Raw genomic sequence first — 21,488 nt, forward strand, 5'->3', positions numbered from 1 at the left:
GACGCTTAACCGACTGTGCCACCCAGGCGCCCCTTAAAGGGGTTACTTTCATTTCTATTCCACTTTCAAATATGCTGGTCTTGAGGAGTCAAATTGCTTTTATGGCCCTCTAATCGATTAAGACCTACAGCTTGAGGAGCGGCGCCTGGGTGGCTCAGTCAGTTAAACGTCGGACTTTGGCTCAGGTCTGATCTCACCACTTTCGAGTTTGAGCCCCACACTGGGGTCTGTACTGACAGCTCAGAGCCCAGAGCTTGCTTCAGATTCTGTGTCTCCCTCTCTCTCTGACCCTCCCCTGTTCGCACTCTGTGTCCCTTTCAAATATAAACATTTTAAAAAAAAATTAAAGAAACAAAGACCTAGAGACTGAAAAAACACTGTTCTTGAAGATTTTAATTGATCTTGAGAAAAGGTAAAAAGCAATGGCCTTGGAACCCAAATGTCTCTGAGTTGTGTTGGCAGGAACATGAAAACATCCAGTTCCAAATGGCTACTTCTTTCTATCGTCCATGTATTCGGCTCACATTTTCTACTCCTACAGGCAAACTAGCCTAGTATCTTGTACCAATCTTTTTAATACAGGGGTCTTGGCTTGGCCTGAAAGATCACTTAACACTGGCAATTGATGACTGAATAACCAAGGTGCAGAAAATTGAGCACTGAGTAGGGTCTTTATTTTTTACTAGGTAGGAATAAAATACTAGCATATTTCTAAGGCAGAAGCTAGATGCATATATATTCACTGGGAAAATATTACTGTTAACTATCATCAGAAAAAATGAGAAAGATAATTATGATAGAAATGATAACAGAAGAAGAAATTCTTATTTATTTGGAGGCCATAGGACAGTTTTGTCATGGGTTAGGATTATGGAGGAGGATTTTCCAGGCCCGGACGGCCTACAGCAGATGATGATTATTTAGGGACCAGAAAATAACCTGGGCTGTATGAAACTGAACCTGGAGAAAATCCTAAGGTCTTCCTAACACCAGGGAAGAAGTAGCCGATACATACACAGTAACAGGGAAGCCACTGGAGAAGTGCACGTGCTCTTGGGTTCAGACAGTATTTTGTAAACGTGAAGAAATCACAAGCTGTTTCTTGTACCAGAAATCAAAGTTGCTATTTCTAATCATAGTGTTTTCAGCGGAGAGTTAGCAGGGAATAGACACTCTGCCTTGGGCTTTACACAACTACCACAGAGCAGAAAATATACTGTGCTAGAATTAAGGGGCTGGGGCTACAGCTAACAACACAGAGACATAATCCTCAGGATCTCATTGGGTAGTAGCCACCAAACAACTAAGAAGCTTCAAGTTTTCAAACAGAGTCATTCAGTGTTAAATATAATTCAGGGAAGATGATTTTCAAATACAGTTAAGATTCTGGACTCTCTAATATTCAAGAAAAAATAATATAGAATCAAACACATAATTGTAAAATGTTATGCTAAAAAGACGGACACGTTATGTAGTGATCTGCTGTTCTTTATTTAGATGAAGACAATCTTCTAAGACAAGTGATAAACCACTGCTCTTGTAATTGGGGGTCTTTCTACTCCAGAAACAAAGGCAGTGATAAGAGGTGCTGATGGGCAGACGACTACTGAAGAATAAGAAAAGATATCTGTAGGTCCTCATTGGTAAGGGAACAGAAACAACAGGCAGGCTGGCAGTGCATGTGTACTAGGTACAAGACCCATTCCCTGCTGCCCTCCAGAGGATCCTAGAAAAATATGTTTACTCTTTCACCGTGGGACACCCAAGAAGTTTTGCGCCTGTATGTTTTGAGAATGAAATCATGAAACTGTAGTATAACAGGGAAAGATAGGATAAAATAGGCAGAGAGAGAAAGGTTCGGACCCGAGCTCCCTGGATGGGGAAAAACACATTATTTTGGAAAAACGCTGGGAGTGTTTGACTACAGCAAACCCCCTCAGGTGTAAGGTCCCTCTTAAAAATGTAACAGACACACCTACTCCCCCTCAGATTCCCCCTCAGGAATTTGACATTCAAAATACCTAGCTAAACCATAAAACTTATGTTATACATGGGACAGTATGAACATTCTGACTCCTCACACAATGGAGTCGAGCCAATCAGGAATGGACAACCCAGCACCTAGAGTTGTCTAGTCACTAAGGGTAGAATCTGAGAAGGGACAAGGGGAAAGGGAAGGGGACGCTGACCAGAACCTTATGAAACAAGGACCCTTGACTATAGTCTGCAGGCATTTACTTTCGAATGTCCCCTCTCTGTAGAGAGAGCTTTCATACTATTCTTCCTTTCTGATCTCATATTCCAATAAACTTTGCCTGCTGCTCATTTTGTGTCCACCTCCTTGATTCTTCGAAGCGGCAAAACAACGAATCCCTGGTACTGAGATAAAAAATTCTGCAACAGTGGTAGGTAATGAGGTACTTTGTTAGTGGTCCTGAATGGAACTCCAGTAAAGCAACATTTCGGATGAGGACAATCTGATCAAAGTTTTCTGGCCACTACTCTTAGGCTTAATTCTAACGTAAAAGTGGAGGAGCTTGGCAACAGAGACAATGTGTATGTTACTTTGAAGAAAAGTCATCAAGGGAGCGAGCACACTCTACCATGGGATATGAAATCTGTCATCTTTTGATTCAATTTATATTCAGCAAAGAAAAAAACATACTGGGAGACTACTGATAATAAACAATGTGTTTTTATAATCAGAGGAAAATCAAAGTATTTAGTAGCAGGATAGGGTCAGGAAGAAATACAATTACAGTCTGGCATGCTGTTTATTTTAGCTTTTACAACAAAGCAAGGGTTTGAGGACCCTGAGGAGAATTTCACAATTATTACTATCCAGAGTCTCCAATCCCAGAAACAGTTTATATTCATTTCATGGCACATACGACATGCATCAAATACTCTGTATTATTCAGTAACGAAATAAGACACTGCATTGTTCTCTTCATGGTTCGCAGTCATGTATTCAACCCCTTTCACTTGAAAAAGTACATTCATATTATATTAATTTACAAGATCTTGGACAAAAACCAAGAACCCCCCCCCCATGACCTTATTTTTATTAATGTGCAGTCCATGATTTTTTTTCTGATGAGCTTTTAAAAGAGTGATTCTCATTTCAATAACTGTACAGAAAGCACAGCAGAAATTCCCAATCTTTTGCCAACAGAACAGGTAATTAACACTTTAGGGTACATATATTTACTTACAAGAAGGGCTGTCTGTTCTGAAGCATAACTCACATCTAAGATGGTGGGAATTTTATTTCATATTTCCAATGAATGGAGAGTTGTTATTTTAAGGCTTCAGGGATTTTCCTGTAAAGTCAGCAATGTTAAAAACGTGACTTGGGTAAACCGAGTAGATCCCATGAAGTTGGCTTGAGAAAGTATTTCTAAGGCTTCAAGCTTGAAGGGGTATTACTCAATCTGTATTATAGTATATTAAAAAATGTTTTTCATAGTCATGCTATGGAAGTATAATTCAAACCTATCCTTTATAAAAAAATAAGGAAAATAATACCAAAATATTTATCTGTAAAAAGAACTTCATGTTTCTAAAGAAACCACCACTAAAATTTTTGATACCGAGGCAATGTTTGATTTGATCATTTACCCATCACTGATTCAGGGAGTCTGAAGATAGAAGTTATAAACTTCATGACAGAAGTTTAAAATGTGAACTAGAAACATTAAATTTACCTCCACGTGGGGTGAAATATGGGCAATTTCTCTACACTGCAGAGAATTACTTGGAGCAAGTATTTAAGGTTCATCAAATAAATGTTTCTTTTGTAAAGTAATTAGAATTTTAACCATATGCATGATTCAAGTTAGAAGACCAAATGGATCTCCAATGAGTTGAAATATTTTAACCACCTGATTGTTTTACCTGATTGTAACTGATTTTTTTTTTTTTTATTTACTTGAAATTACTTCTGTACTGTACTTCCCAGACTGGTTTTGAAAGGTACAAGGTAGAAACTCTAATGATTTCTCGTTGTCTCTCTTCAGGCAGTATTCTCCATCAGAATCTCGGGGAAGGTTCTCTTGCTTCTTCTAGTTTCGTGAGGATCCACTGTTGTGGGGAAATAAACCAACATTTGCTTATTTCAAGAACTCGCAATGAAACTCAAAATGTAATCAATGTAAATCTAGAAGTTGGCTTTTACCCTAGCATCTTCTGGGGTCTTGAAGTTAATTATTTTTCCAAACTCTTTGGCATGAAATACAGACTTCACTCGTTCCTATAAACAGAATAACTTCATTAAAATGAAAATCCAGTTGCAGAAATATGATTTTAAAGTGCCACAGTTTTATAAATCTGTGCTTAAAGTGTCCACCTTACACAAATTATGTACCTAAAAAAACAAACATAAAAAAGCCAAGAATGAAGAATCCAAGAAGAATCAAACACAAATGGGGCAGGGAGGAGGGGGGGAAGGGCTAAATTCTAACATATCCATTATCGCTAAGCTTAAGTTACAAAGCTTTGAGATTTGAATTGCTAAAGTTCTGTAACTTAAGCTTAATGACAATGGATATGTTAGAATTTAGCTCTCCCCCCCCCATTTGTTTACTCAAAGGATGAGGAGATAAGTCTGGGAGCAGTGTTCCTCCTCCCCCCCCGCCCAAAAAGTTTCTCAGATAGTTCTTGATATATGGCCATGAAATCATGATGAGCTCAGCTAAAAAAAAATTATCTATATGTGTGTACATACATACACACGTATGTGTTGTATGGGGTGTGTGTTATGTATGTAACTTCTGACATTTTAAATTGGTCATATGCAATAAGAATGTAGCTTAAGCTTAATGTCCTCTGCTTTTTCTTTTTTTTTTTCTGATGGCCTCTACTTTTAACATTCTTTAGGCACTCTGTTCAATGTTTGTGGGGAGAGCTAATAATAGTGGATGGTAAGCATGAGAGAGTCAAACAGAAATAAAAGGATTATTCAGGAGGAGGGCAGTTTACTTCCATTAACTATAGGCAGAGCTACAGAAGAAGAAATGTGGGGGTCTCACAGGTTGAGCAATTTCTCTAAGTAGTTCAAACATCCATGTAAATACAGACTGCAGAAGAAATCAGATTCTTTTACTTAAAAAAAAAAAGGATATACACTGATAAAAGATTTCAAGGAAAAGTAGAAGGAAAAGAAACCAAGAAGGTAAGAAGAAGGTTATTTTTGGAGAGAGAAAAAGGTATGAAAAAAGCCAGGAAAGCAGTACAGGCTAGAGCAGAAGGTAATAGCCACTATCCATTACTTTGTATAATAAGGCCACAGGGCCTTTCATTTTCTGAGTGAATCAGAGAAATTCTCAATGTGTAAGTTGGTCTAAGATCCTCAAGAACAAGTAGCCGGTCTACTCTTGAGCTGTTCGTGTCTTTGGAACGAGTGGGAAGACTAGAGAAATGGTTTTCAATGGTTAAATACAAGGCCTAGGGGCAGTTCTGTTCTACAGACTAGCCAAGAAAACATCTGTTGTTTTTGCCTGCCTGTGTCTACTGCCCTTTCTTCCAGCAACAACTTTTTGTGAGTCTTTGGGTAACTACTTCTCACCTTCTCTCACTCCAAATACTTCAGATAGAGTTGACCCTTCCTTCTTGGTAGCATCATGGTGATCCCATGACCCTCACCTGGCCAACTGGCTCACACCCGCTCTCTGACCAAAGAGATTAGTTCAGGAATAGGCATGTGACCAAAGGTGGCCCAGTGAGACCCAGTGAGATGCTTTCATTCTGCTGAGCTAGTAGGATATAAACCTGGAACTTCTGCTGGCCGGCTTGACAATGAAGCCAACACTGAAGAAAGTAGGACCTAGAAGCAGGGGTGGTGAAGAAGGAGAGAATGGAGGAGAGGAAGGGAGAGAGAATAACCGCTAATGACACCATTGGAGCATATCTAAACTAGCAGATAAAGACCTAAGACTTTCAGTTACAGGAGCCAATTAAATTCCTCAAAGTCAAAATGCAACAAAAATAACAAAGAACAAAACTTACTTTGGTTGTGTCACTTACAATATTTCCTACGCGCACAGCCAATGCCGAAGTGCCCCCTACACATAGGTATCTGGTCAAATACCATGAAGCCAAATACCTTGTATTTCTTTGTATCACATATAATATGTAGTGCAATCTTTACAACTTACAATGTATAATGAGTCTCTGCTGATTTGCCAAAAGACAAGCAATTCATTTTATCTACATCCAAGTACCAGGCACTGTGCTAGTAATCAATGCAGAGTGAGAAATGGTATCTGCCTTCAAGATTATAACTGAATTGGGAAGATAATATCTATAAAAAGAAAAAGAACCACCAACAATGGTCTATTAGAGAGACAGAGAACTTTTTAAGTATCTTTTTGTAAGATTTTCAGGGAAAAACATTTTGTATGGAACTGCTGGAGATTCTGACGTATACAAATGGATTTCTCATTTGAGTGTCTTGGACAGCAGTGAGAAAGCGGGGTTCTGTTACTGAATAGAAAATGAAATCTCAGGAACACTGTTGTCCATGTATTAGCACATAAAGTATCACATTTTTTCTTGGCCTAGCTTTCTTTTCTTTAAACATGCATAAGACAGAAGGTGTCAAGGAAAACCATAGTAAGACAAAGCAATGTCTATAAAAGAGAAGGGAAAATTACAAAGGAGGACCATTTCAATTTATTATCTTCAGTTCCAAGTTTTCAAAAAAAAATCTATTCAACATACCTTTGCTTCAATGCGTAATCTTCTCCCATGAACAATGAAGGGCTCTTTAGTAAACTCATCAAAACTATACTGCCACTCACATGTAAGCTGTCCAAATGTTCCTTTTGTTACAAACAAGACACCGCTGGGGGGAAAAAAAGAACCTACTGTAGACATAAAGGCACTTATATCCAGTAATATAATAATAGCAAGATATACATTCATTGCAAGTGCACATAATGCAAACAGAGACTGTATTATGAGTCATAAATAACCTTAAGGAATTTAAAAGAACTGAAATCATACAAAGTATGTCCTCAGATCATAATGAAATTAAACTAGAAACCAGTAACAGAAACAATTATTTCTAAATGCTTAGAAATTAGCATACTTCTCAATAATCCATGAGTCAAACAATCTCAGAAGAAATTAGAAAATGTCTTGAACTGAATGAGAACTAAAATATAACACAACATAAAATTTGTGGGAGGTAGCTAAAGCAATGTTTTGTGGGAAATTGGTAGCACATAATACCTAAGTTAGAAAAAATGACGTACTTCTAAATTCAAATATGTAAGACGCTTTATACAAAATAAACTTACAGAGACTATTATTAACCAATATTTTGGAGAGCTTTTGTGTAACTAATGCTTTAGAATAAATGTTTTTATTACCAAAGCTCCATGCAATAGGCTTACCAACCTACCTCAGAAAGACGTTTTTAAAATTAATTCTTGTTTTCCCATTTTTGAGGGGGGGGGGGAAATCAAGAAATGAAAATGCATTGTCTATAATTCTATTTAATCCTTCATTCAAAGGCTTTTCTTCCCCAATTCTTTCTGGTTGAAACATCAACTCTAGGTGCAAGCAGATTATTTTTTTAAGTAATACATACTTAAAGTCAAGGGACTGCAATAAGGAAAAGAGCTGGCTCCCAGTTGGGACAACTAATCAGGATTTACATCTATCACTTCAATCTTCTGTCTCTGCTCCCCTTTCTCACCAATCCTGGATGACAGGTACTGGTGGAAAAAACTGACTGGTCCTCTCCTAGGTCCTCAACCACGTGAAAAGTCAAAGACAGGCTCATCTCGTAGTAGGTTCCTGGTACTCCCTTTCCTGACTCAAAGACCTGTTCTTCTTTTTTTAAGTAAGTAAGTAAGTAAGTAAGTAAGTAAGTAAGTAAGTAAGTTAGTTTAGTTAGTTTAGTTAGTTTAGTTAGTTTAGTTAGTTAGTTAGTTAGTTAGTGTATGTATGTATGTATGTATGTATGTATTTATTTGTTTGTTTGTTTGTTTATTTATTTATTTATTTATTTATTGAGACTGAGTGAGAGCAGGGGAGGGACCGAGAGAGGAGGAGATGGTGGATCCCAGGGAGGCTCCACTCTCAGCGCCAAACCCAACACCAGGCTTGATCCTTCAACTGTGAGATCATGACTTAAGGTGATATCAAGAGTTGGACACATAACCCACTGAGCCACCCAGGCGCCCCTCAAAGACACTTTAATTCTCAAATATGAAACGTGGAAATAAAGGAAATCCTAGGTACGAGTATTACCTTTCACTCAACTGCAACTAACTTCCCTTACTTTATCAGGGTTTATATGACTTCCTTTAAAGAGATCCATTATGTTGAAAAGTTTTTTAAATCTTGCAAACTAATCTGTAAATGGACTCTTGTTTAACTCTGATGAGTCATACAGTTTGCTTCGTCAGTGGGGGAGAGGGTTAATAAAAAGATGACTGAAAATCGCTAGAACAAGAATGCTTGAAGCATTGCCCCCCAATTATAAAAGTTTACTGACTTAGATGTAAAATTTAGTACATACCTATAAATGCTAAAGTAGTCCTTTACAAGTTAAGAAAGATCTCCATATGTTGATATGGAATAATCTTCAAGACATAGATCTTAAGCAAAAAATGAAAGTACAGAATGGTATGTGTAACAGATTCCCATTTATGTTAAGATACATATGCATGTATGCTTGTATAGGCAGAGAATACTTCAAGGAGGAAACAGGTAAAAATGGTGGCCTGAAGGACCGGGAAAAGAGGGACTGGTACCTAGGATGGAACGAAGATTAACTTTTACAAGTATACCTTCTAATACCACGTGGATTTTCTACTTTGTGTTACTTTTAAATAAGAAAATTAATTTAGTGTTGTAAATTCTAGACTCGGAAGTGGTTAGTATGAAAAACGTTAGAAATGACTGCTAAGTTCAACAGTGAATTTGAACTAACAGGTGCTAATACAACTTCACCCTTCTCAATAGTGAACGAAACCAGAGGTTTATTGACAATTTCTTTCAGTTAGCCATAACTTCTCCCCCTCAGTCACATTTCACTCTGTGCCATCCATCCAAAACCCCCGTCTTAATACTGCAGCAGCTGACTCTTTCCCGCAGTTTAACAGTAACTCCTGCAAAAACTAGCCCCTCTGAAGCTATGCTGCTGAGTAATTTTGCATGTACCTCTATCTACAGGTCTACTTGAGGATCTGGTTGGAGCTGGGAGTATCCACGAAAGAAATCACCTGTCTCCAGTGATGTATTTACTTATGTGACTGAATCTCTATGTATGCTAATGGAGAGATATCACTAGAAGACTTCTGGAGTAATCTGAAACTGTGCACTTTTTTCAGAGCGGGAAGAAATGGTACTGTGAGGACAGTTTTATGGGAATTTCTATATTATTCAAATTGGTTGAAAAAATACTAAAAAATTTACATTTGTGCATGGCTATGACTTATCTGCACTCATGCACAAAGGTGAATATAAATTTATGTAAGGTTTTCTGATGAGGCTTGTAGAGCAAGAGGACCAGAGTTAGCAGGAATCGGGGTGACTGTGTGCCAAAAATGGTGAACGTCAACTGCTTCCCTTCATGAGTGGCTCTCAGTTAACCTCTTACCAAATTACATTCAACAAAGTTACCTTTTAGTTATCATTAACATATCTGTTTTGTTGATCATGACATGGGTAAAATACTTATATTTTGCAAATCTTCCATTTTCCATGACCTAAAAAAAAGGTGAGAGAGAGTGAGAATTTCATTAGTATTTCTATTCTAATGCAAGTAATGAATGCATTGTGATCCTCTAAAAGCCATTTCTCAATGGGGGCAAATTATTAACATATTTATACAGTAAATACATCATATAATTGAATATTCAGAAAACTATTGCTGCTTCCTTTTTTAAAAGCACCTATTTGTACTGATTTATGCAAGATGACTCAATTGCAGCTATATCAATGTTTAATGCTGGATTTTTGGAAGATAATGTCATGACCTTACAGAGTTTAAATTGAACCTGTTATGGTTACTATTAAACTATCACATTCATTTTTTCTTAAAAAACATACTAGTATTTGATCACCTGTGTACAAAAACACATGTAAATGCTAACACATTGTAAACATATGTATCACATAAATTAGTATTGGCCCCATCTTGCATCTTCCCTGGAATTTTCCTATCTGCCTTACAAACATGCTTTTCTTTCCCAGTCTCGTAACTCATTCACAAATGAGGAGCAGAGTGTCTCTGGACAAACATGAACTGTGGGACCTAATTAGCATATACAACAACCTTTATTTTCAAGACTGTGGAAACACTGTCTATCCATGACATTGTCAACAATTCTTTGTCCCAGAAAATATAAAAATAATTATATAAATGAAATACACATCATTTTTAATTCTGTTCTAAATATCATTTACTCTGAGGACAGAGTTACTTTGGCTACTTAAAATATATTGTGGGCTAGCCTACTTTTTTTTTTTTTTTTTTTTACTTACTTCATTTTTTTATTACTTTTTAAGGGCAAACAGTGTAACTGTGACTAAGATCCCTCAAAAAGAGGTATGTTAAGAATTCAGCCAAAATGTCAGATTTCTTGAAGAAATCCAAAAGAGATAAAAAGATTTCAGAAAATTGTGTTCCATTAGGCTATGTCTAAAACTTAAAATTAAAAGCTAACAAGTGACTTCAAAATAATCTTAGGTCATATTCTAAGAAAATATAAAATATTAAAAAGTATCAAATTGCATAGGAAGAACAGAAATTTTTTGCAGATGACAGTATTGTCTGGAAAACCCAAGTATATAAACCCAGTAACTTTGTTTTATAAACACAGTATCAAATAGAAAAATGTAGGAAAAAAATTCTGTTTATCAGGATAATAAAAAATAAATATTTATGCATAAACTTAACAAATAACATGCAAAATTTATGTCATAAAAGCTATATCACTATTGAGGGGAATAACAGAAAACGTGAAAATGGAAATCCATGTCGTATTCTAGACAGAAAAATTCATTACAATAGTGATGTTATTCCCTTCCCCAACCCCAATTTTTACCACCCTGCCAAAACAATATGACCCCTGGATAGGGTGTATTAGTTTCTTCTGGGGAGAGAAAAGGAAGTGATTTGACAAAATTATACTAAAATTTCTCTAGGAGAAAAAGTGTTGATACCCAACAAATTGTAAAAGCTGAGTGAGAACTAAGCTAGCAGACATGAGCACAATTGGTGAAACGGTTAAGTGCTCACTGGCAGTAATACACAGATGGGTCAACAGAAAGAATACAGATTCCAGAAACTGACCAAAATGTACACTGGGACGTTATAAAATACTACATATCCAAAAACAGGGATACATAAAATCCAGATAGCATTTTAAATTACTGGGAGAAGCATGTTTATTAAATGGTGTTTCAGGTAACATGCTAGCTAAAGCTGGGTCCCCATTTCTCTCCATACCAAATCAATTCCAGGGGGCTCATGGATTTAGGCATACAAAATGAAACTATATAAGTACAAGAAAAAGTAACATTTTAATAACCTTAAAGTCAGACAACCTTAAATATAAAACACAAAGTCTATAAAACAATATAAAAAATTGTTAAGTACTCGGAAATTAAGCATTACTGGGTGGCAAAACAGTAAACAAACAGAACAAAGAAAAATAACATAAAGATTACAGAATAAACTGGGAAAATATCTGTCAATCCAGAGATATGGAGCTAATTTCATAACAGAGAATTCTAGGAATATGAACAATTCAACAGAAGAAAACTGAGTAAACCAATAGGAAAATGTGTTAAGTGCAACAGACCTGACCAATAAACATATGAGAATATGTTCAACAACTCAAAATCAAGAAAATGCCAATCAATTAAAAATACCCTTTAAGTGAGGAATTTGACTGCTAGGATTTATCTTATGCAAAACTATGCCAAGATATACATTATAGAATCTTCACAGTAATACTAAGTTAAAATCATACAGGGAACGGTTTAAATAAATTACAGTATAGCCATACAATGTGACATTATGTGGTCATGAAAGAAAAATGCAGATGTGCATAATGATATAGAAAGATGTGCAACATATATTAAATGAAGAGCAATTACATTGCTGGGAATGAACGGGGATAATAAAAACATACATGTACACTTATTTATATATTCACAAGACATATCTGGAAGGGTTGGTGATAACACACTACACTGTAATAGCACTTATCTCTGGGCTTGAAAAGGTTAATAGTGGGGGCAGAAGTGAAACTATGATTTTTAATTTTATACACTTTTCAGTTATTTTTTGTATTTGAAAAGAAATTAGCTTAAAGGTATTGTTTTCTTTTGTTCTGTATAACCAAGTTTAAATATCAAGAATTCAGGGGCACCTGGGTGGCTGAGTTAGTTAAGTGTCTGACTCTGGATTTCGGCTTAGCTCATGATCTCAAGGTTCCTGAGTTTAAGCCCCACACTGGGCTTTGTGCTTGCAGTGCGGAGCCTGCTTATGATTTTCTCATTCTCTCTCTCTCTGGCCCTCCCTTGCTCACTCTCTCTCAAAATAAACCTTAAAAAAAAAAAGGTTAAAAATCAAGAGTACACATGCTGATCTCAAGAATATCACCACTACTGTAAGTCAAGAGTCTATATGCCTCATTAATAGACCACAACCTTCGGGGCGCCTGGGTGGCGCAGTCGGTTAAGCGTCCGACTTCAGCCAGGTCATGATCTCGCAGTCCGGGAGTTCGAGCCCCGCGTCAGGCTCTGGGCTGATGGCTCAGAGCCTGGAGCCTGTTTCCCATTCTGTGTCTCCCTCTCTCTTTGCCCCTCCCCCGTTCATGCTCTGTCTCTCTCTGTCCCAAAAATAAATAAACGTTGAAAAAAAAAAAATAGACCACAACCTTCAAACAGCTTAAAAGCTATGGTTTACCTCTAGGTACCTAGCTTCTATTTTAATGTTTTAAATTTGGGCATTGTAGATGAGCCTGCTTCGCAATACTTTCCACTTTTCACACCCAACTTAAATAAAATGTAACCTGTGCATATAAGCAATTAAACCAATGTCAAACGTCACAGTAGCATCTGGTGGAAGTAAAAGCTAGAAATCCCCCCCAAAAGTCACTCATGCTATGTTTTCTGGAGCTCACCAAAAACCTTAGATGCAACACTTGAAAGACAAATGGACACGATTGTCATATAGCTGCCTATTTTCAACATACACTGAACTGTGCTGTTATCAGAATGGACATATTTGAATAAATATCAAAGATAAGTCCTTATATAGCAAAACTCATTACAAACAGGTGAAGACAGAAGAATAGGGAAACCAGTCCCATAGAAGCATGGAGTGAAAGAATATGATGGCTTATCAACCATCATCTTCCATCATGCCATAAAATCTACAAACATCATGCCTTTGGTTACAATTTCCTAATTATTTCACTTTATAAGTTTTCTATATATTTAGACTTTTACTTTTCATAGCATCATCATAAATCATTTCAGAAAAAAAAATTTTTTCAACCTAAAGCAAAGTTACTGTTCATCCAAACACGAACTTATATACACATGAAATAATGGAGAATCAGATAAGTGTCTTACCCACCTACTCTTCAAAGCAACCTCATATGTGATTAGCTAAGATTACAGTTAAGTGACTTGCTTGGGGTCATACTGTCAGTTGCAAAAGTGGGCTCAGAAAAGTGGTTTCTTCCCTTCTAGTTCCAGTGCTTTTCACTATACCATGATGTTTCCTCTTATGGTGCCAGTCACACATTTCCCATGGTACCTCAAAAGTGTCTTCAATATCCCTGATGCTGGATGTTGCTGAAGCAGGCTGCTAAAGCAGTGCAGGCAGGCTGATTTTTTTTTTTTTTAGGTTAGTAGGGTTCAAATAGTTCAGTGTTAATATCCTGTCTTCCTCTTTCCCAAACAGATATTACGTATCAATGTTTCTGCTGAAATAATTTGTGATACCCTTTAAAATAAATGAAGAACTACAAAACTAGGGTTAGGAATCACTATATAGAGCCTTTGCATAAAGACAAAAATTTGGCTGAAATCCAATAATTAGGCTGAAGTATCAAGTACATTAGCCAGTATGTTAGACATGTTAGCCTCATTTAACATGCGGTGTAAAATAAAAAAAAACAAATTTTGCCTTATTCATTAAAATACACATCATCATTTGAGAACACAAAGGAACTGTTACATATAACTGTCAAAATTTATAGATAATTAAAATGTATGGTTACTGGTAAAAGGGTTCTTTTTGCATTAGAAGAGGATGTAGACCTTAGTTTATTAGATACAAATAAATCCAAAGTGACTGCAAACCTAGAAATACACTGATGGTAGGAACCTATAAGATAGGGGCCCTCGGGGCACCTGGGTGGGGCACCTGGGTGGGGCACCACGACTGGGTGGTGCAGTCGGTTAAGCGTCCGACTTCAGCCAGGTCACAATCTTGCGGTCCGTGAGTTCGAGCCCCGAGTCAGGCTCTGGGCTGATGGCTCAGAGCCTGGAGCCTGTTTCCGATTCTGTGTCTCCCTCTCTCTCTGCCCCTCCCCCGTTCATGCTCTGTCTCTCTCTGTCTCAAAAATAAATAAATGTTAAAAAAAAAAAAAAAGATAGGGGCCCTCTACTAACATCCACATTTCATATCAGGTAATTCCAATACTTTAGAAAAAGAAGAGATGCTGAAAATTATACTGCTAACACGTTCAAGTCGTCCAAATGCTATGAATCAGCAAAGTTCTATAACAAAAATATTTCTGAAAAGAACAAAGCAAAATATGAAAACACAGATATGGGGAATAAATCACAAACATGGAAGGCTTTAAATCCCAAACAATCTAAAGTGCTAATATTCATGGGAGATTTACTTCAGGAAATTGGATAAAGGATAAGAACACACAGTTCAGCAAAACAAAACAAAACAAAACAAATCAAAAAACCCCCAAATCTGATCAGTACCTGGCTCTTTTGGAAGACCACACAGTCTCATGGAAGTATAAATGGTTTTTGTTGTTTTTTTTTTAAAAGACAGAAACATGAAGGATGAGAGGAAAATGAAATTCATCTAGATGATAAATAAAGAGTAAGAATGCTATCAGACAAGACAATCTACTGGACAACAAATAAACAGCTTTATACACTGGCTAATTTGAATAGTCAGCAGATGATGGGGAAAGAGGAAAGGCCTATTAACAGATTATACTAAAAAATTAAGCTTGTTTTTAAAAACAACAAAATGTAGGTAGGTAATCGTAAATTGAAATAGTAAAGGCTATCATTTCTCAATTATTTAAGAAATAGACAACTTGTTCAAAACAATCGTATCTTTAGAGAAAAATGTGATCAAGAAGCATAACTTTCCTAGAGTTATTGGATTAAAGGTTAGAGATAAAAACTGTTTTACTAATTCACTTCAAACATGAGAGATTTCAGGGCCCTAGCCAGGAAACACAAGGCATTCAACCATGCTTCATGATAAAATGTAGTGGAAATTCATTACCTCAAAGCTCAATAATTTCATATACCTAACACAATAAATGTAACCAACAGTGAAGGAGTGTTATTTGGCCTATTCTGTGAGGCAAGTTGATGTGAAAAAAAAAAAAAACAAAACAAAAAAAAAAAACCTTCAAATCTCAGTGACAGTCATCAAATCTGGTAAGGAATCAGGTCTTTCTGAATCTCCCATACCTCTGTCTCCTCCCAAGCTAATGAGCTATTCTGATTGTTAATCAAAAGGGTAAATTCTGCTAACAGTTTAGACCAGGAAGGAAAGTTGAGTATAACCCCGCCAACTTAAAAATCAAATCAAGTAAACTACAACTACCTTAAGAGATATGAACGATCATCAACTGGTTCAACTCAAAGACTGGAGAAAGGACAGAATTATGCTCATGACATAATTATGTGCATTGATAATAAAAGACCATTAAATTGGCCCTTCGAGAAGAAGGGCCAAAAATAATTTAAGTGGATAGTTACAAGTCTCTCTAAACACAGTTCCAGCAGAACCTCTGCTGAGCATCATTTATTGACCCATCATGCTATACATACTTAAGAACAACTTATTTTAAACATTTTAACATTTCTTTCAAAATAGTATGTAATTCAGAGCAGTCCAAATTACTGAGGATTGTTTTTATTGTTCATCAATTAGTGTGTGGAAATGGTTGTGATATTTTAATTACAGTATTCTATTAATGTTGAAAGGAAGAAAAAAGGTAAGATTTATTAATGCTTTTATCCTGATAAAAAGGAGACAAATGTAGAACATAAAATTTATATAATGATGACCAAAAACTAGCATCAACTGGTATTCACCTGGAATAATGAAAATACAAGGAGTTCTTACTATACACTGTACTAACAATCACATACATTACCTTACTTGTTTAAATCCTATCAACGCCACCAAGGTTACTATTATCTTGGTACTATGTTACCAACACCAAGGTACTGTTAACACCAATTGTTAAGTAGTAGAATTATCTCCATTTTATAGTTTGGAAATTGCGGCCAGGCAAGCAGACTAGAAGATTATAAAGCTAGTGAAAGGAAAAGCTGGAGCTGAATTCAGGTTTACTTGGTTCTAGAATCCAGGCCCTGAGCCACAAGATACTGCTACAGCTCAGATAATTTTTATTGTCAAAATGGGTTAGCCCAAAGAACTACATATAGTCCAGCAGATACAGTGAGCTGCCATTTTAACAGCTCACTGTAATCTGGATTCAGATATCCTACAAGCTGTGCCGTATCTCTTACAATGCTGCAGTGTCATATAATACCTAGGAATCATTATCTTCTTGGATGGTTGGGTATATCTTGTCTCTTTTGATTCCTACAGTTTCTTAGAGCCTTGCATTTAGTAAGCAGCTCAACAGCCAATAGGAATGAGACTGTGAAGATCTGACAGGACAGGGTTGGCCTCTAACATAGCTTTTGTTTTGTCCCCAATAACTAGAATAAAGTTCACTACGGTTATAATCTCAGAAAAGATGAACGGCAATGTTGACTACTCTCTTCAGACCTGTAATCTTAAGATCTAGAAGAGTGTCCAATACAAAACTAGTAAGAATTTAACAAAATACTTGTATGAATACATGACACTGTTTCTTCTTGGTATTCATATAACCTATACTACCAGATCATCTAGCAAAAATTCAATTACACGTATATAATTATACATTCACTTTTTTGGCAATTTTAAAATTTGAAATAGCCTGCCAATTCTATACAAGTTAACTTTACAAGAAACATGCAGCCTCCTATACTTATATATTCCACCACTGGAGCTTCATGAGATCTTTAACTGAAACAACTACCTCAGACTGGAAGTGCCACAAAATGCCTACTGTACATTTTTCTCCACACTGCTTCCTATAGGGTTCTTCACAGTGGTAATTTTTCACAGAAAATTTGACATTAAAATTCATTAGAGTCATCATCAAAAGTAACTGGGACATCCATTTCATTTGAATTTGTAACTAAAGACTGATAGAAAAAGTACACGGTGCTTCCTTCCATAGATGACATGAAAGTTTGTTTTTGGATGAATCAAAGTGGCCTCCAATTTAATTCTGCATGAAAATGAATTGCTTCATTTGGAAAGAGAACACCTTTCTTTCATAGGACATTTGGCCAATAAAAAATAGATTTTTCATAACTTATACCAATGTTTTCTAAGAACACTACTGTTAGAGCACACACTAAAAAAAGTCTCAAATGAGCTTTCCTAAGCTCAACTCATGCTGAGACTCTGGGTGCTGTCCACAGTAACCAGGGGAAGTCATATGAGGTAGAGCTCTAACACAGAAGTACAGAGGTCATGTACTGAGTTCCAGGTTACAATTTAGCACCTATAGCTAAAACAAAGGCTAAATAGCTTCTAAGCTAATAACTACTGCAAAGTTGAAGCTCTATTTGCACATCTTTGGGAAGAAGAGAGACTCCAGGTGAACCTACCTGAACATTTAAGGATTTATTTTAAAGTTAAATGTACTAAATTTTCTATTTTAATAGTATTTATCCTTGCCTAAAAGATTTAGAAATTGAATTGGTCTCATTCAGGTTACTGAATTAAAAAAGAATCAAAAAAATCATTTTATAATTGATACAAAGAAAAAACTCAAGTAGAATCATTACCTCCAGAAAAAGATATAATTTCAAAGTCTTATTCAAAAGGTATTGTTATGTAATACTGGAAGGTTCTAAGTGGAGTGAATTACTCTTCTGGTGCAAAATAAAGTCAGTGGGACTTACTACTAAATGTTGGAAAGAACAGGCCTTCTAAAATGATGTATCAAAGATTCTCTAAGAGACCTCCGCTAAATTGATAAATGATGTATCAGAATGTATCTAGGTTAATCTCCTTTCTCATAGGATCTGCTTTAGTTGAGGTGCTAAGAGCTCTAACTTGCCTAGATAACAGGATTTGGCTCTCTTCAGTTGTCTCATCCCATTCAGAAACTGGCTTCTGGAGGGGAAGAGTTACAAACTCAAGAGTAAAATCCAATAAGCATCTGTCTCCTGGTTCTTGTCCACTTACTCAAAATTTCAGATGAAGCCAGGAAGAGTGTTCAGCACTACTCTGGTGATCTGACTGCCTATGGTAAGCCCTTTCTTCCAGATCAGTTGTAATTCTCCTCCAGAGGTAAAGGGAAAGACCACGTCGGCTGAAGGCAGTTATCTTCCAATTGCTATTAGGGCAGTGTTTGAGGCTAATTATAAACATCTGTAATTTCTGAAAGAAAAGAAATATACAACAAACAAAAACAGCCTCCCTTCTACAACAACTCACATAATCGCAACTATGATATTAAGGTAAGAGATGTAAGAGATTCAAAGACAACACAGATAAAGGTTTAAAATATCTGAAAAGCCTAAGAGTATGCTACCCTTGTGGAATAACCCAGCTGACAACATTCCTACACGTGAAGGACATAAGGATCACACACACTCATTTTAAGAGGATGTTTATTTAAGGGATGGAAACTTTGTAAAAAGGTACAAACATGTTCAGTTAAAAAGAAAATAAAACTTCTATAACTACAAAAAATTATAAAAATTGAGAAAAGGTTCTGCTGGCTTTTATGTATTCTAGAAATAAAGACCAGTTTCCCACATTGGGGATTATTCCATGGATAGATCACTTTAATTTTTAGAAGTTAATAATTCTGCTTATAAAAATTTATAACATAACAGAAATTTATGTATTTGGATCACAATCACGTTAATAAAAAATTTAAAAAGGAAATATATCATAAATGGTGGGGAGATAGGATAATTTTTATTTCTGTAGTTTGACTTTTCTTCACTGAGCATGTACTACAGTTGCAAAGTAAAAAAAAAAATCTAATTTTTGAAAATTTTCTTATCAATGTTAGCTAGCTGATTCACAAGAGGAATTTAGCTTTTTCCATGGAAGTATGGGTCTATCAATTTTTTAATTCATAGAAATCCCAAGTTCTACATTCAGAAAAATCTTTGTAGACGTATAGTTAAGCATTTTCTACTCTAAATGATAATCTAAATGATAATTTAGAAAAACACAGCATACCCAATCAAGAATTACGTGTTTAGCTAAGTCTCTAACTATCCTTTGTTTTTCAAAAACACTGATACTGACTATACTATTTTGAACAAATATTTAAGCATCTCTAAGATTCAGAAAATGGCATAATGCAATTTAGCACATATCTTTGTTACCATTTCATTGCTTAGAATATACATATGTAATAAAAAGGCTATATTAAAAACCAACTTTACAAAGTTATTAGACATTTAATTTAAAGCTCATTTTAGAGGTACACTATTGCTCAATAATTACTAAATAAATTCATCACACTGAGATAATGGACATGAAAATGGTCTACTGCATTAAAACTAACCAACCACAAACTGCTACATGTGAAAATTTTAAATTATTCTAACTAGCTCCCTAATAGAGACCAATTTGAAATCATGTGTTTTATTCTTCTTGGATTCAGTACTTTCGATAATGTTTTACATAGTACTGTTTATACTCACTGCACTTCATGAATTCAAACATTCATCCACTGAAATTAAAGATTAAGTTAACAACCTAAACATTTTTAATCTCCATTTATCTCAAAGGTGCAGGGATAAATTAAAATTGACATTCTTTTTACATACCCATTACAATTACTTGCTATAAATGAATAATTTATGTATCTTATTTAGACCCCATAAGACCTTTAATGTTTTTTGACCATTATAAATTAATAATAAATTATACATTTGCAAGGAAATCTACAAAAACAAAACCAAAGGCTTGAAGGGGTAGTAGAAAAGTACTCAGTAACACTTCTGTTTGTCTCTGGTCCTCCTCCCATTACTATAGGATAGTATGATGCAAAATTTCACCACAGGGGTTAAATCAGACCAACTACTACAGCAGCTATTGTTCTTCAGGATATATGACCTTGGGATGTAAATACAGTATCATGTATTTCATGTTGAATATTGATGTCCTAGTCACAAATTACAATGGCTCTATTTGCAAATTTTAATAGCATCACTTTAAAATCAACACTTAACACTGATATGTTTTGAACAATTTCGAAATGTAAAATTTATAAAATCCAGATTATTTTAAATATGGAAACAAAGTGAAATTTATTTTTTTATAAGGAATATTGACAGCAATATTATTCTGGATTTACATTTGTTATATCCAATTCATCTTACTTCACTTATAGGCTGCTCTTATAAATTTATCCACGGTAAAGATGTCCACAATTTCAGGATTTTTATGAGTTTTTCTTCCTGCCAGTTTTCAATGTTACTCAAGTGTCAAGTAAATACAAAGGCAAAGAGAGAATGAGTGATGACTCCCTTAGAGATGATAGAAGAACCCCTCCTTTCCTTTTTCTATACATAAGCAGTGATCATATAGAAATTTAGAATATAAATAAAGGATATGGAAAGGTGTGGTACGACTTAATCTTTCAGATGTAGCTTTCTACACTTTCTCATTATAAAATACTTCCATTTTAAAATTCTAATTAATTATAAAGCCTCTAATAAGCATCTCATAAAAGTGCCAAAGTTGAACTTATTTTCTATATATTTGGTGAGGAGTAAGAAGATATTTTTGTTCATGTCCTATATTTCCAACATGAGCACATTGGTGTAAAGTAACAGAGGAATCTTCAATCTTGAATTTTTCTGTAATAAAAAGCAACTTTTTTTTACTGGAAAAATAGTATTGGTGGTCAAAGCAGCCTGAAAAGATTTTTCCCTGGGCATGAAAACAGAAAGAACAAGGGCAGTTATTCTGTTAAGAACATATTTCACTTCTAAGTATTAAAAATTTAAGAATGCTAAATCCTTAAGACTACATGAACTGCATGACAGCTTATTAGTTACTAGAATATGGTTTTAAATCATTGCACTGTTTAAGGGATCTTAAATAAATGTAACCCTGTCTACAATTTTCTTTTCATTAA

General features: G+C 35.5%; 1 protein-coding gene across 3 annotated transcripts in view; it reads right to left on the reverse strand.

The window, feature by feature from the left end:
• Positions 1–2,679: 2,679 nt before the first annotated feature.
• Positions 2,680–21,488, reverse strand: part of VPS13A (vacuolar protein sorting 13 homolog A) — a 266,768-nt gene continuing 247,959 nt past the window's right edge. For all 3 annotated transcript variants that reach the window (XM_047829766.1, XM_047829772.1, XM_047829769.1), the window contains 4 exons: positions 9,637–9,722; positions 6,721–6,844; positions 4,178–4,252; positions 2,680–4,083 (listed from right to left, as the gene is read on the reverse strand). In XM_047829766.1, the coding sequence (XP_047685722.1) occupies positions 4,033–4,083; positions 4,178–4,252; positions 6,721–6,844; positions 9,637–9,722 (336 nt within the window). In that variant the 3' untranslated portion in view covers positions 2,680–4,032. The remainder of the gene's footprint in view (positions 4,084–4,177; positions 4,253–6,720; positions 6,845–9,636; positions 9,723–21,488) is intronic.

The sequence above is a fragment of the Prionailurus viverrinus genome, chromosome D4 (genome assembly GCF_022837055.1).
Source record: "Prionailurus viverrinus isolate Anna chromosome D4, UM_Priviv_1.0, whole genome shotgun sequence".
Classification (NCBI taxonomy): Eukaryota; Metazoa; Chordata; class Mammalia; order Carnivora; family Felidae; genus Prionailurus; species Prionailurus viverrinus.